This window comes from Anarrhichthys ocellatus, unplaced genomic scaffold, assembly GCF_004355925.1.
Source record: "Anarrhichthys ocellatus isolate YVR2014 unplaced genomic scaffold, GSC_Weel_1.0 scaffold31, whole genome shotgun sequence".
NCBI classification, from domain to species: domain Eukaryota; kingdom Metazoa; phylum Chordata; class Actinopteri; order Perciformes; family Anarhichadidae; genus Anarrhichthys; species Anarrhichthys ocellatus.
In genome coordinates, this window is record NW_022280061.1 from 2,540,798 (window position 1) to 2,565,507 (window position 24,710).

At 43.3% G+C, this 24,710-nt stretch overlaps 3 protein-coding genes across 5 annotated transcripts; 2 read left to right on the forward strand and 1 right to left on the reverse strand.

Annotated features, from left to right (window-relative positions):
• The first annotated feature begins 883 nt into the window (after nt 1-883).
• On the forward strand, nt 884-1,546 carry rln3b (relaxin 3b). Its single transcript, XM_031864859.1, has 2 exons — nt 884-1,097; nt 1,208-1,546. Exons 1-2 carry the CDS (start codon nt 923-925, stop codon nt 1,465-1,467), a joined length of 435 nt encoding a protein of 144 aa, XP_031720719.1. The 5' UTR covers nt 884-922; the 3' UTR covers nt 1,468-1,546.
• An 858-nt stretch (nt 1,547-2,404) lies between these two features.
• tnpo2b (transportin 2b) lies at nt 2,405-13,552 on the forward strand. 3 transcript variants are annotated; one of them, XM_031864834.1, is made up of 24 exons: nt 2,405-2,588; nt 3,284-3,383; nt 3,642-3,717; nt 3,881-4,030; nt 4,409-4,515; nt 4,636-4,769; nt 4,855-4,936; nt 5,712-5,834; nt 5,963-6,081; nt 6,180-6,240; nt 6,347-6,518; nt 6,807-6,959; nt 7,057-7,282; nt 7,377-7,548; nt 7,654-7,878; nt 7,994-8,152; nt 8,378-8,465; nt 8,579-8,677; nt 8,770-8,865; nt 8,985-9,060; nt 9,618-9,717; nt 9,819-9,893; nt 10,539-10,668; nt 10,772-13,552. In XM_031864834.1, the coding sequence occupies exons 2-23, from the start codon at nt 3,285-3,287 to the stop codon at nt 10,644-10,646; spliced, it is 2,700 nt and encodes an 899-aa protein (XP_031720694.1). In that variant the 5' UTR covers nt 2,405-2,588; nt 3,284; the 3' UTR covers nt 10,647-10,668; nt 10,772-13,552. The 3 variants fall into 3 exon arrangements, with proteins under 3 accessions (XP_031720694.1, XP_031720692.1, XP_031720693.1); XM_031864832.1 differs by lacking the exon at nt 2,405-2,588 and having other exon boundaries at nt 2,596-3,383; XM_031864833.1 differs by lacking the exon at nt 2,405-2,588 and having other exon boundaries at nt 2,596-3,383; nt 7,654-7,848.
• Nucleotides 13,553-17,796: 4,244 nt separating this feature from the next.
• nherf2 (NHERF family PDZ scaffold protein 2) lies at nt 17,797-24,517 on the reverse strand. Its single transcript, XM_031864848.1, is given in 7 exon segments — nt 17,797-18,581; nt 18,668-18,888; nt 19,008-19,101; nt 19,103-19,162; nt 19,813-20,004; nt 23,234-23,548; nt 23,870-24,517. Coding segments are annotated over 7 exon segments (1,257 nt in total). The 5' UTR covers nt 24,077-24,517; the 3' UTR covers nt 17,797-18,413.
• Nucleotides 24,518-24,710: the final 193 nt, after the last annotated feature.

Sequence of the window (24,710 nt, forward strand, 5' to 3'; positions counted from 1 at the left end):
GACCACTTTTATTCTCACTGAATCTTACTTTTTAGATGTTGCTGCCGCCATTTATCATATATATGAGTTACATTAATGCAAATCTTTTTGGACTTTATTACTCTGTTTTCTCTGTACATTGCATATTCATTTTATTCTTAATACTGTCAACCTTTGCACATCCCCTATAATATATCCCTGCACATTCCTGTTTAGCTCTTTCAGTCTAAACTGTTACAAAATATTTTTTATTTTTACTTTCTTCAATTCTATATTTTTGTTTTTCTATATGCACCAATAGGGCTACACCTAAGCACATTCCTTATATATGTGAAAAGCTACGTGGCAATAAACCGGATTCTGATACCCCCTCCCCCCCTTCCTCTATAGGCTTGTATTAATAATTCATATTTTACAACATAGAAGTTGATGATTGATTTGAGTCGCTGTAGTATCACCAGTTGGCCTCTGAAATCTCTCTGTACTGTGTGTGTGTGTGTGTGTGTGTGTATGTGCCACTTGCAGTGAATACCATTGTATCTTACGCACCCTAGTTATCTTTGAGGTGAACGGATAGTGATCTCCATCCATTGCATGGCAGAGCAGATAGTCAGACGGAGATTGTGTGGTGACACACCGCACAGCCCAACTGGTGTAAGGGACAGAAAGGCCAGCAAAAGGTCACAGTGAGATAACCAAGAGCTCTGTTGACATCCCCTCTGGCATCATTTGCTGCTTTATCAAAACTTATCTTTTTCTCTATTTGCATTGTTGCCCGTAAAGGTCCCCGGTTGTATCTCTGGACATGACGAAGAGTGGAGGTGAGTTGAGGTCCTTATCTGAGATGCTGAGGCCTATAAAACGAGCTGTCCAGAAAGAAACACAAACGACACAGACACCTCAAGCAGCATTTGAGACACCTAGGCATCTTTTCCCTCTCAACATGTGGAAGGCAGCACTCTTGACCCTGGGGTTGTTGGTGGCCCTGGTAGAGAAGGTGCGGTCGAATGATGCCCATCCCGCTTTCTTTGGGGTGAAACTGTGTGGAAGAGAGTTCATACGAGCCGTCATCTTTACCTGCGGTGGTTCTCGCTGGAGGAGAAGTGTGGGAGACTCAGGTAGGTGTGTGAATGAGAGACTTTGGATACAAGTTCATTTTTTCATGATGTGCAGTGTTTTCCTAGAGTCAAACAGTAATATGTAGAGATTTGCCTCTGCTTTTCATCAGCTCTTATTGGGGTAGAGGCCTTTGACCCATGGAACACAAATTCCATCTCTCAGCTTACTGGCGAGCAGGATCCTGCAGAGTCCCAAGTATGGAGAGATCAAACATTACATGAGGCATCTGTGGCTCGCTCACCAATTTCCGAGGAGGTGCTGGAAGCTCTACGGAGTGCAGATAGGAAAGGACGGGATGTAGTGGTCGGACTGTCCAACGCCTGCTGCAAGTGGGGCTGTAGCAAGAGTGAAATCAGCTCTCTGTGCTGAGAGCTCCACTGTTTTCCTATGTAGCTCCTTCATTTCTTCACACTTAAAACTCCACATCCCATCCAACTCACAGGCCACGTGTTGACTATTGATGCAGGAATGTGTATGTGTGCTCAAAATGTGTTTACTGTTGTTATCACGTATTGACTTGTTTAATAAAGCTTTGTGTAGCTGGTCTGACAGTATCTGTTCCTCTTACAAAATACACACTAAAATGATATTTCATGCTTTTGGAACACTTCCACTTTTCTCAAGCCTTGCTTCAGAAATACAGTTTGAGTTTTGTCAAGGATTTCGAAATGATAGGAAGTGGTGGTGACTATATGAATAGACAGAGAGGCCTCACATTCACTGAATTATAGCTGCTTTCTGTGATTTTACAGGGACGCTACACGAGACACATATTAAGTGTGCTTTGTATCCCATAATAGACCAGCAACAAACTACCTCTGTGAAGCCTATGCTGGTGGACTCTGGTTGTTTATTTTATGAGATCATAAGAATTTGATAATCCTCCCTCCAGAGATCAATTAGCACAGTCATGTTGAGACATATTGTCATATAAACTGACCGTAGCAAGCTTCACAATGGTTGTAATTGTTGTTAGTGTGTAGGCTACTTGTGGTCATGATATTGTGTCAAGTAGCAGTTCACACAGATCAATTACACAGAGTTATATGCTGGAGGATTTTGAAGCTGACACCATCTGGTGGTCAGGAATTAAACACAACACTAAACGATTCAAATAACATATGTGTTCACATAATTTAAATATGTGCTGCATCTTCATAACCAACGAAATTTTAAGTAAACATTTAAAACTGATAGATACTGTGGCTGTATAACTAACGGTAAACTCAGTAGCCATGGTCACTCTGCTGGACAGTTTGTCCACCAGCTTTACGGAAGCCGAACATGATCAAACTGATCACCCGGCTTGATTGCAAGGCATGCAATCTCTGTCACCTACCAGCGAGCATAGAAACCACACAGACCCACAGAGATCACAATTTTGTATTTAGTTACACATATCGCCGATAAATTGTATTTAATGTTAATCGTTACAGCGTGACTGCACTATTATCTATAGAAATATAGATCTACCACACCGGAGTGACCAGGTAAAATCTTTCGCGGTACTTTCAAGATGATGCTAGGTAGCCATGCTACTGGTAGCTGATATGCGACTGCTCTGTTATGAGGATTAATGCGCTCCATTTTGCGCTGTTTTTGTTGCTTTGACTACAAACATTACTTTCATAGCGCAACATGACGTCCCGTGAGATAGCGTCTTGCAGCTGTGTTACGTGTGAACCTGGGACGTGTGAAGCATCATAGCAACGCTAAGCTAGCATGCTAGCTGAAAGAGCCAGACATTGGCGTCTGGGCCTCAAGTGGAACACGGCTGTCCACATCACGGTTGATTGTTGTTGTGGCTACTTATTAATGCAACTGTTACTTACTTACTAGCTAACTTAATGGACGGCTGCGTAGTGGTACTTTTAGGTCCCATGATGTCGCCAGAAACGGACAATGTTAGTCTACACTCGCTTTAACGGCATTGCTACATTGTAGACTGTAGTGTACAATTAGTGGAATTTAGTTCACAACAGTTACCGTAATATCGGTCAAGTTGTTGCTGTTAGTAACTACATCACATGCTGGTTGTACTGCGTATTTTACGTTACTTCAGCGTTACTTCAGTAGTAACGTCCGAAGAGTGCTGAGGTTACAGGTGGGGGCCAAAGGGTTTTAAGAACCCGTATATGTTGTACATGCTTCCTAAACAGGTTGTGTGCGCGTTTGTGTCCTGTAGGATGGAGTGGCAGCCAGACGAACAGGGTCTCCAGCAAGTGCTTCAGCTACTCAAGGACTCTCAGTCCCCAGACACAGCAACACAGAGGGCTGTGCAAGAAGTATCCTTATATCTGTGTGTGTGTGTGTGTGTGAGGGTGAGAGAAAAAGGTGTGAGATTTAGCTTAATGCATGAGAGCTTGTACGTCAAAGTGGGTTATGTTGTCATGCGCAGCTTGCATGAGCTGAGTGTACTGGTGTGATTTGTTTACGAGTCCATACTGCCCAAATGTCAAGCAGGATGACGAGGTATGTGAGGGTGTGTGAGTGGTTTGCTGTACGTGTGTGTGGCAGGTTGAACTCCTTAACATAGCTTGCAGAAACTGGAGCAACTTAATCAGTTTCCGGATTTCAACAACTATCTCATCTTTGTCCTCACAAGCCTCAAATCTGAGGGTATGTATGTGAATGTCACATCTGAGGATTCTGACAATGCAACGGGATTGCCATTGACTAATTGACCTTGCTTGTCCCCTGCTAATATTTCTGTGTCTTACCTTCTCTTTCCCATTTTAAACATTTCTTTATCCCCATCCTCTCGGCTGCCTTCCCCCTCAAGACGAGCCCACTCGCTCTCTCAGCGGTCTGATCCTGAAGAACAATGTTAAGGCTCACTACCAGAACTTCCCTCCCAATGTGGGTGACTTCATCAAACGAGAATGCCTCAACAACATCGGAGACCCATCGCCGCTTATCAGGGCGACGATCGGTGGGTGTTTTACTGAGGAAGAGAAATCTAGTGTTTGCTGCATTGTTTCCTAGCCAGTGTGAGTCAGACTACTCTGTAGGTGGTTTGACTTCTGTAGGTGATGTAGCTGTGTGGGAGGGAGCGCTGCATTTACAAGCAGTATCGAATGATAAATCAGAAATAGAAATGAATTCATTAAAAACAATAGGGAAAGGTGAATGAGGCCTTAGAACATTATGATGGAAGTATATGATGGCGATCACCGTGCTCTCTTATGCCTCGTAAATTGTTGCAGCAATTTTTCGGTTGATACCATTTGTCACACTGATTTGGTGCTAAATTTAACTTGTTGGTCGGATCACTAACCCATGTATAACCTTTCTATTATCTATCGTAAAGGTATCCTGATCACGACCATAGCCTCTAAAGGAGAGCTGCAGACCTGGCCGGAGTTGTTGCCTCAGCTCTGTAATCTGCTCAACTCGGATGACTATAACACCTGCGAGGTGAAGCTCGCCTACCTGCACACACTAGTAGCTTTGCATTGTTAATGTGATAATCAGATATACATCTGTGACTTTGTTTGTAACATTCTTTCTTCATGATTTTTCTCCACCTTCTTTCAGGGTTCTTTTGGAGCGTTGCAGAAGATCTGCGAGGATTCATCCGAGTTGTTGGATAGCGATGCTTTGAACAGACCCCTTAACATCATGATCCCCAAATTCCTGCAGTTTTTCAAGCACTGCAGCCCCAAGATCAGGTCAGTGAAACACCAGTCTTTAGACTTTCACTCTCCCTGTTAGAATCATCATCATAGATCCTTCTTGTTTGTCTCTCTTTCTCAGGTCCCATGCTATAGCATGTGTGAACCAGTTCATCATTGGTCGAGCTCAGGCTCTGATGGATAACATCGACACCTTCATTGAGGTGAGCATGACAAAATGATTTGCTGGTGGAATTTCCATTGTTTTCAAAGCTTGCTTCCCTACTTTTAGCTCCTTTTAGAGATGAAATATGTAACAACGCATCTATCTATTAAAAGGAAAATGTGTTTTTACTTTGGATACAAGTGTCTGCTGTGCTTAAGTTCTATTTAACTTTATGCGGCTTTATCCGTAACGAGACTGCATTTGTGAGATATTTGACATCTGCTACTTGAGACGAGGCTATGCAAGACGTTCCTTTAATGTAAAAAAGGAGAGATTGTTCACTGCAACATGATGCTGAACTATTGTTTTATCTTATTATTAGTGGTGCTAAAGGAAATCAGTCATCTAATTTTTGATATAATTCTAAGAATTCTTACAAATGCACTGTAGCTGGTGCAGTTTGCACAAACCTCTCTTCAGGGTCAACTGCGCTGCTTCAAAACCGTTGGCGTGATAAAGGCGCAGCATTGAAAACATCACTTTCCAGTTTCATTCAACAATATGGACACACATTCTACCCGATAGTGTTGATGTAGTTTAGCAATAAAGTTGGTTTGAATTGACCAGCTCGACCTTTATCATCAATGCTTATGATGACATGGTGGGGTATGGTCGGGTGTTCAGGTCCTTCTCAAACACTGTCGAGATGTAGATGCTGCAAAGCATAACGGATTAAACTGCACATGTGAAAGTTGCTTCTGTTAACTTTCTGTTAACCTTTTCCCCCTCCGCCATTCCTTGTCTTCCCTGCATTCTCTCTCTTTCGTCTCCAGAGTCTGTTTGCGCTGGCCGGTGACGAGGACAGTGAAGTGCGGAAGAACGTTTGCAGGGCTCTAGTCATGCTGCTGGAAGTCCGCATTGATCGCCTCATCCCACACATGCACAGCATCATCCAGGTGAGGGGGTGGGGACTTGATCTCACATGCAACTTTAAACTGACAATGTGTGGCTTTCCTTTCCCCCCTCCTCCTCCTCCTCCTCCTCCTCCTCCCCCTCCTCATCGCCTCTTGTTGTCTGTCACCAGTACATGCTGCAGCGGACCCAGGACCCAGATGAGAACGTAGCTCTGGAGGCCTGTGAGTTCTGGCTGACTCTGGCTGAACAGCCCATCTGTAAAGAGGCCCTGTCTGGCCACTTGGTCCAGTAAGTACTGACAGAGTTAAGTCGATGACATGGAAGTGAAAGTCAAGTGTTGTATGAGTTCCATCTGATAATTAATGGGGGTCTGTCTCTTTTTACAGACTGATCCCCACCCTAGTGAATGGGATGAAATACTCTGAGATTGACATTATTCTTCTAAAGGTGAGCGGATACATCGGATGTCCCCCAGCTCCTCCAACTTCTTTTTGTTTCTTCCTTTTTGACCCGTGTCCATCCTGTATTCACCTCGCTCCCTGTCGTCCTGCAGGGCGACGTCGAAGAGGACGAGGCAGTTCCTGACAGCGAGCAAGACATCAAGCCTCGCTTCCACAAGTCGCGCACTGTCACTCTGCAGCACGAAGGAGGGGAGGACGAGGAGGGAGAGGACATCGACGACGACGATGACGACGACGACGACACACTGTCTGACTGGAACTTACGTAAGTCACACACATTCTGGTGACCACGATGTTTACCATTGCTCAACAATGTTTAAAGGTTAGTTTTTAACCATAACAATGCTACTTTATTGATTGATTTTGTTAAGTGTGTTAACATTTGTGTTTTTAATGTATATAAAGTAACAGAGGATAGGTACGGTTCCATATTTACTGTGACTGATTTAAAATATTCTCAAAGGAGGTAAGCAATTAGAAATAAGAAAATTCAGATGTGCATCTTTACAGTTTCAAAGTTATCTAATGCTGATGGTTGGTTTGCTCTTCCAGGGAAGTGTTCAGCCGCGGCTCTGGACGTTCTTGCCAATGTGTTTCGTGAGGAGTTGCTTCCCCATCTCCTGCCTCTGCTCAAAGGACTGCTGTTCCACCCTGACTGGGTCATCAAGGAGTCGGGCATCCTTGTGCTGGGAGCTATCGCTGAGGGTGAGAAAAGAGCTTCTGATGTTAAAAGTGAATCAGCATATTTCCAAAAAGGTTGGACTTTTCCTTTTTAGATGTATGAAACTGTTTGTCCTTCCAGGCTGTATGCAAGGCATGATGCCTTACTTGCCTGAGCTCATCCCCCACCTCATCCAGTGTTTGAGCGACAAGAAGGCCCTGGTCCGCTCCATCGCCTGCTGGACCCTCAGCCGCTACGCCCACTGGGTGGTCAGCCAGCCTCCCGACGCTCACCTCAAACCCCTCATGACTGAGCTGCTCAAACGCATCCTGGATGGCAATAAAAGGGTACAGGAAGCAGCATGCAGGTACAGCTCTTGTTTTTTTCCGTACGTTCGACTCTACTGCGCGTTGTTTCTTTTCGCTCGTACATCTTTCGAACCCATCTCGTCTTTCCTGCAGCGCGTTTGCCACCTTGGAGGAGGAGGCGTGTACGGAGCTGGTGCCCTACCTGAGCTTCATCCTGGACACGCTGGTTTTTGCTTTTGGGAAGTACCAGCACAAGAACCTGCTCATCCTCTACGATGCCATAGGAACACTGGCGGACTCTGTGGGACACCATCTCAACCAGCCCGTGTGTACAGAATGCACAGCCCTGTTTTTCGCATGTAACGTATTACAATAAGCAGTTATGGGAACAAATGAATCGCGTGCCCAAATCCCACACTTGTGTTTTCAGGAGTACATAGAGAAGCTGATGCCTCCGCTGATAGCCAAGTGGAACGAGCTGAAGGACGAAGACAAAGATCTCTTCCCTCTGCTCGAGTGTCTGTCCTCCGTTGCCACTGCGCTGCAGAGCGGCTTCCTCCCCTACTGCGAGCCCGTCTATCAGCGCTGCGTCACCCTGGTCCAGAAGACGCTGGCTCAGGCCATGGTGAGCCACACTCACATGGACTCTACAGAGGCAATTCATGTTTTTCACTGCTTTACATACATGCCACTTCATTCCTTCGTTCCCATTTCTGACCTTTTCTCTCCACCTTCGTGTGTGTGTGTGTGTGTGTGTGTGTGTGTCACAGATGTACAGTCAGCAGCCAGACCAGTACGAAGCACCCGACAAGGACTTCATGATTGTGGCTCTGGATCTTTTAAGCGGCTTAGCTGAGGGACTGGGGGGCCACGTGGATACGCTGGTGTCCCGTAGTAACATCATGACGCTGCTTTTCCAGTGCATGCAGGTGAGGAGAGCCCATGTGTGATTTTTTTTTTTTTTTTTTTTCCCTTTTTTTTTTTCAATTTTTTTTTCAATTTGTTTAGTCGAGTCTAAAACTTGGTACTTTTTTTTTTTTTTTTTTTAAGTGCAAGCCAATATGCAGTTGGTCAGGTGCCACTGGACAATGATTCCACTCCGTTAACAGCGTGTGTTCACATTCGTCTTTGTCTCTCTGTCTCTTTTGTCCCAGGATACGATGCCTGAAGTACGACAGAGTTCATTTGCTCTACTGGGGGACTTGACCAAGGCTTGCTTCCCTCATGTCAAACCGTGTATTGGTAATTATCTCACTCAATCTCTCATTCACACACAGTACATGATGTTCCATCGTCCTCTTTTCTTTTTTCCGTGTGTCTAATGTGATATTTTGTATGATGTGCGTGTCCTGCAGCTGAATTTATGCCAATCCTCGGGACAAATCTGAACCCAGAGTTCATTTCTGTCTGCAACAATGCTACCTGGGCCATCGGAGAGATCTGTATGCAGATGGGTGAGTTGGAGCAAATCTACTCTTATGTGATACAGTTAAGTGCTTATGCGGATGAATATGAGATGCAGTGAATTGATGCGTCTCTCCATCAGGAGTGGAGATGCAGCCGTACATCAATATGGTTCTGACCCAGCTGGTTGAGATTATCAATCGACCCAACACCCCCAAGACCCTGCTGGAGAACACCGGTACGTGATGCACAGATATTTTACTAGCATTTAGTGTCATGCTAGTACACACACACACACACACACACACACACACACTACTCTAACAGCAGTCCTGACTCCTCTTTCTCCTGCTCCAGCCATCACCATCGGGCGACTGGGCTACGTGTGTCCTCAGGAGGTGGCGCCCATGCTGCCTCAGTTTATCCGACCTTGGTGAGGGAACATCTAATCTCTTTTTTTTTGTTTTTAATATCACCAGCTATGACAACTTTGTGGTGTTATTTAAATGTACAACATCTGTACAGTCGCCCTATATCACAACCCGTGTTCTGTCATCCTCTGTGGTCTCTCCCTCTTTCCTTTCTGAGCATGATTATGTTCGCTTATCCGTACTTGCGAGACACATTTTGTGGCAGTTTTTTTTGTCCCTATCAGGCATTTCTGTTCTTATTCTTCTCCTTTTCCCCCCCCTTGGCTTTTTTGTGCGATCACATTGCCGCAAACAGCATTACAAGGGCTGCAGTATTGACATTATTTTAATACGTTTTTGATTTGGAATCAGCAAGCAGTGAGAATGAAACGCTTATGTCAGAGTTTTCTCAAGCCTAGAAAAAAAAGACTAATGTCCTCCCACACAGAAAGGCGACAGGCTGTTAACATCTAATTGTTCTCATTTCATAGATGTTCTCTCGTAAACAAAATAAGAGGATTGTAAGTAGTGACGGCAACAAGTCTAACAGCTGCTAAATGGTTGATATTGCATGCGGCAGGTGTACGTCTCTACGGAACATCAGAGACAACGAGGAGAAGGACTCTGCCTTCCGCGGGATTTGCATGATGATCGGTGTGAACCCAGGAGGTGTGGTGCAGGTGAGACATTAGCACTGTAGTCATGAAGTCACGGTTTTACACCCGCAGATGTTTTCGGGCTTGCTGTCGAAACCTTCTCACCTCTTCCTCTGTTTGTTCAGGACTTCATCTTCTTCTGTGACGCAGTGGCCTCCTGGGTGAATCCTAAGGACGATTTGAGAGACATGTTCTATAAGGTGAGGAGCTCACAGTGACATGTGAGTCACTGCGACGCTGCTCTTGTTCTGCAGAGAAGTGAACATCGTTACTCTGCTTCAGCTCGATTTGTTAAGGATTGTCACCGAGTAAGGAAAACGCACTGGGCACTCTTATTCTTCTCCCGCTGCTGATTTGATGATTCCTTCTCTGGCTCGGTTGGAACAGCTAGTCCTGTTTGGCTGCTTCTTGACACCACCAGCTATTATATCAACACTGACAAAAAAATGCTCGGTACACAGAGGGGTGTGAAAAAGCAGCGGTGTTTGACCTGTGAATTAGTAAGCAGAGTCTCTGTACTGACATCCATGTACCGCCAGTTTGTTGCGACCACTACGCTACAATTGTTAGGGTAGCAATCCTCTGCGAATGTTTGGAACTTCAAGTGACCTTCAAGTGGACAGTATGAACAGAACTACCACGTGCCCGTGGTGGCTGCAGCTATCCACGGATGCCTCAGTTTGGGAGTATAACCAAGAGACGAAAATAGAAATGTAATATCGAGCGTGATATTGTCAATGATAATAAATACAAATATTATTGCACATGAAATTCAAACGTTGTATAGCAGGATGTTGACGATGTGCCTGAAATAGAAATGTCCTCTTACCTTTGCCCCTTTCCAGATCCTGCATGGGTTTAAGGAGCAGGTCGGGGAGGAGAACTGGCAGCAGTTCTCAGAGCAGTTCCCCCCACTGCTGAAGGAGCGACTGGCAGCCTGCTACGGCGTTTAGATTCTCTATACCCACCCAAGAGGTAATCCCACACACATCATTATCTTTACATATATATGTTATCATTACCCAAAGGTATACAGATGTTCATACTGAAGTAAACCTCATTGTGTCCGTCCTCCTAGGTGAGCCAGCAGGAGGAGGGTGAATGGGAAACTCATCCATCTGTGTATTGCACTGCCCTGATCTGGGGGGAGGGAGAGGGACGCTATTGGCCGCTCCCCCTGACGGACGGCCCCCACGCCCTATGTGTTTGTCCATAGAGGGAGGGTGGGCGGGTGGGAGGGTGGGATAAGAGGGACTCCTCTAGATTAACTAGGCAGGGACCCGACACAGAAAAACTAACTGGTAGGGACAGATAGAGAGGGACAGAAAGAAAGGAGACGGAGGCATACACAAGTTGGGGAAAGAGGGAGGCAGGGAGAGAGACCAGCAGAGAGACAGTTCAGGGAAAGAGAGGGAGGGAAATCCGTTACAATGCAGGGAAACAGAGCCACAGAAAGGTCTGCCACTGGGAGAACAGGGACAGTTGAGATTTTAATGGGATTGTTAAACTCGAGAGTAACCGATAGCTTGACCGACGGAGACAGACCAAAACAGACTCACACATACACTTGCACACGCTGCACACGGAACCGACTGTGGGTGGCACTATTATTTAGACTTTTTGAGACCTACTACGTGTAGTTAGGGACAGACAGACAGGGGTCTAAACTCTGTTAGTTTTCTGGGTGATATCTGTCTTTTCCGGGGAATAGGATTCACTACGAATTACTTCATCTGTAGTCACTGAATTCTACTTAGCTGTAAGATAATCTCGCTGTCCGCCTCTGTTTCCTACCTTTCATTTTTTTTTTTAGTGCTGCTTCACAGAGCTATCCATCTATCAGACATACTCCTGTCACGTTTTCTACCTGATCGAGAGAGAGGAAGAGAAAAAAAGAATGAGAGCAAGAGTCTTTCCTCGTGGCTTCACAGACACCGTTCCTCCAGTAAGGGAGGATTAGGGCTAACACATTGGTTTTCTGACCTGAGGGGAGGAAACAGTAGAAAGAAAAATCACATCCTTAGTTGTCCTCTTTGAGGGTTTGTGTGTGTGTGTGTGTGTGCGTGTGTGTGCGTGTGCATGTGCAGTTTGTAAATCCTCACTTTGTGTTAACAGTGTGTGAAATATGTATTGTTTTTGATATGGTACCGAGCTAAAACTTGACTCCCACCGCAATGTCCTTGGCACCTGTTAACTGTGACCAAGTGTTTATGTGTGTGTGCGAGAATGACTGACTGAGTGTGTATGTTTATGTCTACATTCGTACTGATACCCATTTTGATGCCATATTGATATCTTAAGTAAAACAGTAATTGGCAATGTCATTGTGATCTTTCTAATGTTTTAAAAATGGTCCATATTCTTCTTTCTTTTTTTTTTTTTCTTTTTTTGTTTTGCTGCTACTGATAATTTTTGTTTCTATAGTGGACTTAAATTTGCACAATTAACGCAAAAAAGATATTGGAATTAATGCTATTTTCAGTGACTGTTAAGTTGTTTTTGCACTTTTTATTTTATTTTACCTATTTTTTGTTTTTGTATGGACTTTTTTTTATCCTCATCCATATATGTCTTGACCCTAATGTCAGCGTTTGTCATACTGTGTTGCACTGTGAAATTAAGTGTCTTGACTGGCAAAAATATTCCAATACTAAATGGCAAATAAAAACAACTCTGTGAAACTGGGACTAATCGGCACTTTTACGATGACTAACTTTGCCATATTGCTGAGGTGTTCGGTATACGTGTGTGTGAGGTCACGCATGTGTGTGAGATACTGCATGAGTCGGTGCGCATGAGTTCCTTTTTTTTGGGCCGATGAGCATGTTTTGGATAGTTAGATGGCGTTCGTGTGATGTGTAGCGGTGCAAAAAAAGTTTCGTTTGAAGGGGTGTGTAGCCTGTCCAAGCCTACTTTGTGTGCATGCTCTGTGTATGTGTTTTCACTGTGTGTGTGTGTGTGTGTGTGTGTGTGAGAGAGAATGTGTGTGTTGGATGTATATATTTCAGAGTAATATGATTGCCCTTTACACACCAACACACCACCTCAATTCACTAGAGAGCACAACACACCATAAAAAGAGAAGCGCTAGGACACTGCCAAAGAGCAACGGACAATAATGTAGACAACCTGCTCATTCAATAATCAATATGTGCATCACAATGAAATGGACAAAGAAGGGCTTTTCAGACTAATTATGGAATAGGATTTTGCCAGTAAAATGGACTACAGGGATCTATATTTTTCCATTGATATTCTGGGTATTCCAGGGTTTAGACATTTGGAAACAATCAAACGTTGGCACTTGATTTAAACCTAGACTGTGACCACTGACATAATCGATCATTTATCACTTCAAAGACAATCTGAGGCCCAGTCTAGTTCTGTTTCCACCGTCTCCTTGTTCAGAGCTTGTACGAGAACATGTTTTGGTTGCTTGTTAATTTTAGTAGTTTTTTAGTTATTTTTGTGCAACTGATGTTGCTGTGTTTGAATCTGATGGATCCGCGTGTCTTGACTTTGAATGGTGCTGTAGTAGTCTGCTTCAGTGACACATTCATTATTGCGATGAGTTTGAAGGAGATGGGGGGGGGGGGAGAAAGACGGCTTTTTGAATATGACGACGGGAACAAAGGAGGGTTGACAGGAGATGAGCAATTAGTTTTTTCTAAATTCTGTTTATATATTCAGGAGCATGATGTTGTTGGCAGACAGACTTTGGTACCTTTGTTTTTCTGTGGGTTTCTTTCACCAGTCAATGGAAATAAAATGCTTTGAGCCTTTTATATGGTTGATAGTTTATGTATGTAAAATCTCTGGATTTTTAAAATAAATCATGTCGTGCATGCTGAAGGCCGGATGCTAGAGTTGTCAGTCTGGTGTCTTTTTTGATAAAAAGAAGTGTTTTAGAAAATAGCCGGCCCTCACAGTAGAAGCTACAGTTGTGTATGTCCACAAATAGAAACAGCCATAAATGAACAACTTTATTCCACACAGATGCACATAACTGAACCCTGAAATACGCATTTTTGATATAACTAGTGGTTTCAAGTTGTGTGAGATTAGACACTAAACGTTTACACACGCTCGGAAGCAACTGATTCATCACTCACATCTGCATTTTAAAATACTCCCTAACATGCGTTTTCTCCCAAAGCTGAGCGGCCAGCTCCAGCAGGTCCAGTCATGGGATATCACTGGAAATATGACTGAATCCACAATGTGCCCAGATCACCTTCACAGAAGCTCTGGACTGAGTAATTGGCTCAAGTAAGAGAAGATGATCAGAGTCCATCATTTCATACAGGAAGAGGCTTCGACATAGTCTAAATGTGAAAACATCTTGATGCAGAGAGCCAAAACACACCTGTTAAATCTGTAAACACATAATCATATAAATTCTAAAACACACCATCACAGGCCTCAGAATACAGCCTCCTCCTCATTAGCACAAGTTCCAGTGCTTATTATCACGCCAATTCAACACAAGCAGCCTGGTGAGCAGCATTTTAGCTCAAAAGTACAAATTATGTTTCCTTTTACTCGTCTGAAAATGTTGCATTTTTATCTGCTAGGTGGTGTAAGTAATGGTTTATTGTTATGGAGGATGAATATAGATGCGGAATAGAACGTGTAACGTGAGGCAGTGCAGTCCAATCACAGTCACCCTTTTAATGTCTTATGAATGATTTACTGTGGTGTCGAGTCAGACTGTACACTACATAATCTGTTTGCAATAATATAGCATATTCAATAAAAGTTATTCTTTCTCTGCATTGTTTCATATTCAGACTTCTACATCATTTTACAATTTTCACTATTTGTTCTATATTCAGAAAAACTTCCTGACAGCATGATTTGATAATGATCATTTTATTTTAAAATGCAACAATGATTATAATTATGTGATAAATATTTGTGTGATGTTCTGATACACCTACTGTGCAATGTACCAGCTAACTTAATACAGATGTGATGTGTTGATAGCTTTTCTCTGCCAGACAAGATCTTTTTGAATAATCTTGGTGTCAAACACTTGAGATGTCTGCCGTTATGATGATTGCAGTACCACGATTCATCCAACAGATGGAGACATAGACTGTGTTTTCACATGGAAGGCTGAAGATAGGCTGCTCGATGCAGGAGGAAGGCTGCGTGCAAATGAATACAGACGACTGTACTCGACTCAAAAATGATCCAGTCGCATTGGAGTAGCCATTAGCAGTGATGATGTGCCCCTGAACACAACGTTTGATCACAATACAGCAAAGGTAAGACATCATTTACGATTATGGCTGCTCTTCTTCGGCTGCTAGTTCAGTGAGTTATGGTCAAGTAATCTTATTGAGTGACAGAGACTTACATTGTTGGAGTCTGTAGCCTCCGCTTTGAAGATGTGCAGGTAGCATGAAGTAGTTGCATTGCTAGCACCACTATGCCTGCAATCACCTTCATCAGTTTTTGCTGTGTGCTCGTTTAGTTGCTTGGTGTTAGAATTGTGTTTCATTTTGGTAAAAGTTATTATCATGAGCTTTTAGCCAAGCTTAGATTAGCCAATCGGAGACCACATACACAATGAGAACAAGCTGTCGGTCCGTCAGAACTCTCCCACTAACGGATCCGATTCATCTCAGCACCATCATAACAGGCTTCTGTTACAGTGCTCATCATCTTTTCATCCACACCATGATATTAGTAATTGATAAGGCTCTGGGTGGAGCAGGGGAAGAGCGACCTCCTTACTTCACTGTCTACATCCCAATATGTCACTACTGTATGTCACCCTTGTACAGTAGAGGGTGAGCTTTCAGTCTGGGTTGTTTGCGTGTTGTTGAACATGGTGGAGTGTTTTGCGAAATTGTGATGCTCCTAGACGGAAGGCCAGGGTTATTAGGGGTTAACAAACACCTTGAAACAACAACAAATAAAAAGTTAGAAGAACAAAAATAAAATAGAGACATAGGAAGCTGAACAGACATGTTTCTGTGGTCACACACACCCTCTGCATACGGACCTACGTGGAAGGGGGGCGTACACACACACACACACACACACACACACACACACACACACACTTGGATAAACAGTACGATCAAAGGCACAAGAGGGTTTTAAAATACTTTGTTGATTTTTATTTTCCTGTTAATCACTTTTTCTCTGTATTTGGACCAAGAGAATATACTTTGAATTGGACAAAAATAAATAAGGAACTTTTTAACTTTTTCCGACCGACTCTTTTCTTCAACTGTTTTGGGAACTCAGAGAGGAGAGGGCTTCTCTTAAGGGGAGAGACAGCCCAGCCCCTGCGGTAAGTCTGCAGCGATCCAGCACGGCACACAACTGATTGCATACTTTATGCGCACACACACCTACAGATACCAACACCAGTTTTCTATAGTGAAGAGAGACCCGGAGAAGTCCCGCTTTATTTTGAAAGAGCTTTATATCTGTTGAGCTCTGAGCAGGGACGGATAAATTGAAATTTGATATAAAATAAATAAATTCACGCTCTCCCATGAGGCAGGGTGAGCGATTCACATAGAGAGAGACCTGAACTTCGCCTTTCTCCCCCTTCTCGCAGCCTCTCGTTGCAAATCAGGGGCGCTCACAGGGAGTGACCGGACAGCGGGGCACGTGGATCCGTGGTCACTCCGACGGCAGCTCGGGTCTGTCCGTCGCCGGCAAGGGTCCTCTCAGTTCGCGCATCCACAGCTGAGGGCCCCTTGTTCCACTTTTGTTCGTTTCAAACAAAAGGCCTCTTACTTATTTATTACTTCTTGTTTCTTGATAATTTAAAACATTTTGATAAGAAATAATTGTGAATAAATTAAATAAAAAATAATTTTTGATAATAATAAAAAAAAAAATTAAAATTGATTTTTTTTTTGTTTATTAATTAAAAATTAAAATTAAGAAAGCGTGTGTGCATGTGATATAAGCATTTTTTGAAAGCAGGCATTGTTTAGCAAGGACACAGGAGTTAAAGATAACGTGCCTTTATTGTGCACATCCCTGTTTTATAGCTATTGCATTTATATAAACAGGCTTTTCCTGTTCTGTAGCTGACCTTATTTTGCCTTTTGTTCACATCCCAACTGTTGCAGTCTAGGAAAGGGAGATGTTCTTTAAATAGCTCTTCTGAAGGCAAAAGAGGACTTTATGATCTGACATGAATTCAAATTCATCATTCGTACATTCGCAGGTCACTTGCAAACAGAAGCACACAAGAAAACCACGAAAACACAAGAATCCTTCATCGTGGCCAGCACGTTGTTATACGATGCTGTAAGCTGTTCATGTTACAGGCAGGAGTCCAGGCTTTGTTACCTGCTGAAGGGAAGTAGCTGAGGCTGATTGTTTGGTTTGTTGTTTGGTGGAGTGCAGTGGTGGAAGAATTTAGATCTTTACCTTAAGTTGCAATATTACACTGTAAAAATGTACTTAAGTAAAAGAATAATCACCAGTGTATCAAAAGTAAAAGTACTTATTGAAATGCTCTCATATCATATATTGTAGTTCAACCTTTAACAATATATAATTTAAGAAACTCACTATGTTTTTTTTGTGTAGAATTATAATCTAAAAAGTAATTAGTAACTAGAGCTGTCAAAGAAATGTAGTGGAGTAAAAAGTACTATAACGTACTATAACGTAGCTTTAAATGGAAATACTCAAGGAAAGTAAAAGTATATCAAAAAGTTCATTAAGTTAAGTTGAGCAAAGTTGCTTTCCACCACTGGTTGGTTGAGCAGCATGCTGTCAATGATAGCAACATGCTTGTTAGCTGGTTGTTGTTAGCTAGCATGCTAGCTGATGATATTACAGGAAGGCCAAAGGAAGGCTCACCCAATGGAAGGCACATTTCACAAAATATCAATAACTGACATTCAACTGTGGCATTTACACATATTCTGAAAGTTTATTTCACATAGTGAGAAGTTTCAATCAAGAACATTTGAGAGAGAAAATACTCAAAAAGCTATTATAGATCAGAGGGTCTACGATTTGTTCTTTCTTTCTCGTCAACCATCTGTCTTTTAAACATTTTTCTTTACATTGAAGAAAGAAGCACTGAGGTGATCCAACATAACATTTCATAACTTAGCCTCTTCCTTCTTCTCTGTTTTCATATTTAAATGTGATATGCTACATTGAATTGACAAACAAAATATTAGTACAACTACTTCAGGACTGGGCTGTGATGAGCTCATTGTACATTGAAATTGACATGAAACTATTATTTTGAAGAAAAAAAAAACAACGGAAAAGCGCATCTACAGAAATTACAGCCCAAATCAGACGCAGTGCACATCGGCTGTTATGCACTCATCGTCCATCGGGCTCTGAAATGACTGAACTGTGAACTGACCAGACACCATCTGCATGGACGAGTCTGCTCTGCCAGTTCTTTGTTTAATGCAGTGTATCATAAGATCCACAGAACGTGTCTTTGTCCTTATAGATACAGTAAAATAAGCATCTAGAGAATACTATTTGATATCTTACAACATAGTTTTACACAGAGCATACTTTAGGAATATTACCATTATATAATATTACTACCTGTGTCTTTTTCACATTGCTCTTTCTTTCACTGTGCCTCTGCAAGATTGAGGTACAGTATTTAAGATTATAATATGAACAATGACGAATCACGATATTATTCCTCGTTCTATGGCATTCTTGCACTTCTTCTCTTATTTTCTCCTTGCGTTCTGGGGTCAGAAGTTGCCGAAGATCTCATGTTTCTTACTCCAGTCCATAGCAGGTGCTCTCTTCTTGTTGCGGACGGCGAGGGCCTTTTGTTTAGCCTCAGCAGCTGTGGGACTCAGACGCAGGCCACTCTCCACGAACGGGTCCGAAACACGCCTGTCGTCCTCATCGTGGACCTGCAATATACACAAACGTACATGTTTCACGCACACACTCAACGACATTACATTTTCTGCTCTGTTTCTTACTTTATTTCTGTCACCTGGATGCTCATATCCGAGCTGCTGATCTCTGATTGGGTGGTGGAACTTCTTGAGGATTGAGATGCTGAGCTCCCATTCGTCCAGGATTTTGGTGATGTATTTGTGATCGGGGAGTTTGTCAGTGTGATGTTTATGACTGGTGGGTCTGAGACGGGGAGTTCAGCGGTCGAAGACGGGCTGTGTGGGGCGCTTTCTGTGGCTGATTCATCCAGATAGACCTCTGTGAGAGAGGGAACAGAGACATGTGAGACGTTTTGCCTGGAGAATAAAGAGGTGTGTGTGTGTGTGTATATGTGTGTATATGTGTGTGTGTGTGTGCACGCACGCACACAACCTGACCTTTGACATGGCTGATGGTTGGTGTGATCCCCAGTCTGTGGAAGAGCTCGTCTGTCTCCTGGTCGACCACTAGGACGCGCACTTCCCCCCCCCCCTGCTCTAATGAGAGCCACCACCTCTGAGTGCCTCAGGCCCTCAATGTTCACTCCGTTCACCTGAGACAGAGAAAACGGCAAGGCCAGAGGAAACAGTGGAGGAAAGTGAAAATGAAGAAGAGACATGGAAATTTAACCTAATGAGACAGACGGTTTTACATGGCAGAGAATGGGAAGTAGGAAGTCTCGTTTCACAGACCAGAAACAGATAGAATCTGTGATTCAAGTAGAAGCGAGTTTATTTGCATGAATTCCCTTCCTGCCTCCACACTTTTCCTCCACACAACATTAACTGTACTCCTCATACAGATGGAAACAGAAACATTCACTGCGTTTCAAATCACACACTTTCTCTTTATACTAGTACACAGCAGCTGCCCTTACAAAGTACATACTGTTGCATGCAGTATGCATTCAACTCGGACATACTACTTCATCATAACATTGCACCTTGATCTTTGACCCTCTTGCTCATATATTATTATAATTTCTTAGTTTATTTACTCTAAATCCAGCTAATCTGGTCTAATCCGTTCACACCTCAAATCAGTGCGCAGACCTGATTAATATGGGAACGGTGGCATCCTTTTTCCCATCAATTCCCTAAAATGTACCTATGACAAGATCAGTGCATGAAGTCTGCATGAATGGGGATGGGGGTCATCCTTTGGCCCCATTTATTTCAATGTGTGTGTGTGCTTTAGTTGTACCTCCACTATTCTGTCTCCAGGCCTGATGTTTCCACTCTCAGCAGCTGAGCCGGGGTCCACTGAACGCACGAGCTGTCCGTCCTTTGTCTTCTTGCTGTGCAGGTTGAAGCCGTAGCCGTGCTCCCCCTTCACCAGGTGACACAGACGGGGATGGAGCTCGACTGTCGGCTCTGGTGTGGGATGCACCTGCAGCTATAATGGGACATAAATGAAAACAAAATCAGGATATTAGAGAAGAAGGCTCTACACGTCTGTATTTTATCCGTTTATGAGGTAAACCTGTACAACCACAGGTTTCCCAGACAGACCTGAAGCTGCTTGAGTTGTGTAATCCATCACAGTGGACACGAATTTGGCATTCATGTTTTTAATCACAGTTACATTATCCATGCGCTGTGATGCAAGTGAAGATTGATCTGAATAGTCTGCCCTGTTTTATCCTGCAAAGTTTAAAATGAGCTCGACAAAACTAAATCAATGGAGACTTGATATTCATTTTGATGGATCAAGTCAAGCAAGTTTCAAGAGCCTGCAGATTTTCATATCAGACTGAAATGAATGTCTGCTTGTAATAGTATGAAAAATAAAATACATCCCGAAATAAAGTGTTTTGCATGCATTTGAAATTGCCTAGTAAAATATGTAAACAAGTTCAAACTTTTTAAAATACACTGGTCTGATGCTGTAAATATATGAACATTTTTGGGTCTGTAATCTCCGGTGATGTTGTAGTTGACTGCATTGTACTGAATGTTTTGTCCTCCTCCTACAATAAAATAACAACACCACTAACTATGGCATGAAAAATGACCAAAGAGTTTAATCAACACGTTTGTGCCAAAGGGTCAACAACAACCTGACAAGCTTCACAGCAGTAGAAGTTACTGCAGGGCTGTTCTGCTGCATTTCACTAGATTGTGCAGGTTATGGCTGTTTAATAATTAAGTATCGCATATAAACTTCATTTCACAACAATATGATCATATCAAATGATCCCTGATGTCCAAATCAGTGATTCCAAGCTAATTGTAATTAGGCAGCTATTACAGTTTGTGTTTTGTTTGATGTAATGCACACAGTCTCATATTTACTGATATTGGGAAAAGATTCACATTAACATTGTAATATGTATTTCATGTTTATTGCCCAGCCCTACCACAGGTGTGTATAGGTGTGGCTGTACGATGAGCTGAGCAGGAGAAAGAGGCTGCCGGGATGAGCCCGTGGCCTCAGATCTGAGCACAGTGGATCTGGTTGAGAGACATTAATCCTGATCCTAATGACCAACGACAAGAGTTGAGACATTGCATGACTCACCTGCTGACCAGACCTGCGCCTATACTAGGTACATGCTGTGTGTGTGTGTGTGTGTGTGTGTGTGTGTGTGTGTGTGTGTGAGTGAGTGTGAGGGAAGTTGGACTGATCCAGACTGTTGCATGGCTGTGACTGCACCACTGTGGTTATGTAAGACTAGCCTACTTTATATGGGCGTCTGCTGCCATAATAACATCATGCAACAATGAAATTGCGTCTGTATTTACATGTACAATGTGAATGACAGAAGTGGAGCGATGAGAGAGAGTGATTATGTGTGTGTGTGTGTGTCTTTTATGAACAAGCAGATGAAAAGCACAGGGGTTGTGTTGGCCTTGCATTAATATACCACAATGGTTTCTTGATCGCATCTCATCAGAAATGTCTAGAAGTTGATTTTGTATATGATCAGTACATTTTTAACAGGTGAAAAAAGTCCCAAATGAATCTAAAGACTTTCACATACAGAAAGAAAACCCTGGTCACTGAAAGGCACAGAGAAAAGGCATTTTAAAAGCCTTTAATTTGTCAGGTCTATTAATGGTGAACAGGACAGACCAAATGTCCCTCAACAGGACTTCATCACAGTGCACACTATTTCAAAATGTTAATTTCGGAAGCTTATTGCAGTAGATTTTGGTTTAAGCGTCATTCAGCTCATATTTGCTGTCAGTGGTGGTGGCAGATTGCATGGGTGCTGCTGTTACTGCGTAAGATGTTGTTTGATCTGAACTGATAAAGAGAGCCGTGATGGCCAGCCAAGGGGTAGCCTGTATTTACCCTGCCTTTGGCTAAACAGATGGCAGCTTGACGTGAGCCTCTGTGCCTGAGGATCCTGGTCCACTTTGTTTGGAGCCCAAACACTGAGCTCAATCTCTGACAGACGGTTCTCGGTTATTTCGGCAGCCTGGCTGACATTAAGACGTCACGGTCTGGTTGGCACAAATGGAAATTTAGTTTTTGCCCTGTCACACTTGCTGGCATAGAAATTAAGGAATTTGAATTGGTTTGTGTGTATTTGATAGCATAGCTAAATTGTTTCTAACTACATCTAAGTGTGCAAGTTCACAGTGAGATTGTGTGCCTCCAGCCAGCCCACAATAAACAATACAAGATACTTATCTAAAAATGTTGACTGTGCAACATTGCTATCTTAAAATCTGATCCCTCCCATGTCTTGATACTTCCTTTCCTCCCATGCAGACATTCAAACCCACTTTACACCTCCAACTAGGGCACACTTTATCACACTACTTTTCATTCAATTTGACTAAACAATACCTACAGTTCTGTATGTTTTTTGTCTTTGGTGTCGGCAGTCAGGTGGGAACAATCCTACGATTGTTTGCGTGAGGTGTTAACACTCAGTATGCACAAAGAGACGGCACTCTTTAAATACAATATGCATTTAAAATGTTCACACCCCTCCGTGACAACAGTGACTTGTAAAGCAGATGTTTGAATGACAGGGAAAGTTACAAACAGGACTATAAAACCCACTGTTCACTGTGCACAAGAGGAGGTGAGACATTCAACATTTTAATTTAAACCTGCTGTATTTACACCATCTCTATTGTCTGTTTTATTCAGTCATTCACTGTTTACTAATGTTTATTTCCTGCAGACCCCTTTTTCAACTTGCATAAGAGTGATTGTGCAGAGTTGTTCAGGTATTATCTCTGTCCAAGACATTCAGCTGAATAAAAAAAAAAATCGAATTTATTATTCTTTCAAGCCAGCCAATCTTAGCATAAATGCATTCACTGGGATGTTTTATTACACCTTTTGTGGCTTTAATTCATTTCCTTAGCTTGTCTCCCCTCCTCAGTGCACCTGAGCTTCGTGCTGGAATACCAGCAGTGCTCAAATCCAGATTAGTGCGAGACAGACATCAGGTAAAAGAGTACAGGCTCAGTGTCACCCACACTCTTAACACAGTAACACACTGGCTCTCTGCAGACTGACCCTTAGACTTCACAATTTTGACTCTTTCCTCCCTTGTCTTCAAATAAAAACGATGCAAATAATCTATAAAAGCCCATGTTGGTCTGTAGTGCGTGTGAGGGACCCACACACCAGGTTCTAATGTATTGCTGTCAAGCCTTACCTCTGTGTCTGTCCCTGTACTTGATGTCACTGAGGATCTCTTGACCGTGGCTTGTGTAGTCGTGTGTGTGGACGAGTCTGCAGCAGGAGGGTAAAAGAAGTGTGTGTGGTTGGGTTTGGGTGACGGGGGTGAGTTCTCTCTGGGTATGGGAAAGGCAGGAGTGGGCCCGGGCGAGGGTCGCGGGGACAGGGTTCCCATCTCAATGGCCAGGTCCTCGGTGCATGCCAGGCCACAGCTGCGGAGGTAGTCATCCGTGTCTCTGTCCACCACCAGCAGCCTGGTGCGGTGGGCCACTTCATGGATACGCTCCACTACCTGCAGGGAGAAGAGAGGAGTTACAGAGAGGAGCTAAAGACAACATTTAAATGATTACTGTGGTGTCATTAAGTGCATGTTGTTCACCCTGATCTATCCTACTTATAACAGTTTTTGCACAACAAAGACACCCAGTGATTCCATTACACAAGGCTCACATTGACCCATTTTAGTAGCCCCTCCTCAAGCAAAGGAAAAAGTGGTCTAACAGGTATAGAACTCATTGTTTGTACATCAGAGAGTTTAGGCGTCTCTCCTGGCCTCTCTTTACCACGCAAGCACTCGTCTGTGCATTTAAAAACAAAAACATGTATCACTTACTTGATGGTGGGTTTCCTTCTCCACATTCTCACCGTTCACCTCCACCAGCCGATCTCCTTGTCGCAGCCCGCCCAGCTCAGCACAGGAGCCGGGCTCCACTGTGCGGATGGACTGTCCACCTTTGTTCCTATCACCGAGCAGGCGGAACCCATAGCCGTGCTCTCCTTTTGTCAGGAAACAGAGCCTGGGTCTGAGCTCGCTCTCCATCCCAGCGCGTCAACAGGGGGGAAACAGGTCAAAGTGGCTCAGGAGAATAAACTGGTGATTGTCCCAAGCGCGATGGGAAGTCTCTGGCTCTTAATCCAATGTACGACTGCGCGCTCCACTGACCAAAATGTGATCATCATTTAGCATGATGTGAATCCATTAATAATCCACAATTGTTCAGAGAGCACAAATCAGAAAAATAGGCTAAAAGTAATGAGTTTTTAATCCATCATGCAACTGCCAGGGGCGCACATATGAGCGCGCAAAGATGGTGCTAAGTGTGCGTAAAGTAGCGGCGGAAAACCGCGGACAGTGTCTAAATCCCATCAATCGGAGGAATAATCCAAGAGATCAGAGATTAGAAAGCTTTTCCTCGCACGTAACACTTAATTCTCCTCGTCAGCTGGGCGTGTGTTGTCCTGTACGACCCGGCACCAGAGTGAAGAGGCGTCAACAACAGATGCCATATACGTCCCCTGCAGCGCACACCTGACGGAGCCGCGCAGCCGCGATGCGCTGGCAGAAAGTGACTAGTCGGTTACGAGTTACTGGAAAGAAAGTATTTGTTTAGAGATGATATGAGTCAAGATGCGTTTTAACTGCGGCCAAGGACATTTGCTCTGGTTAGAGTCCC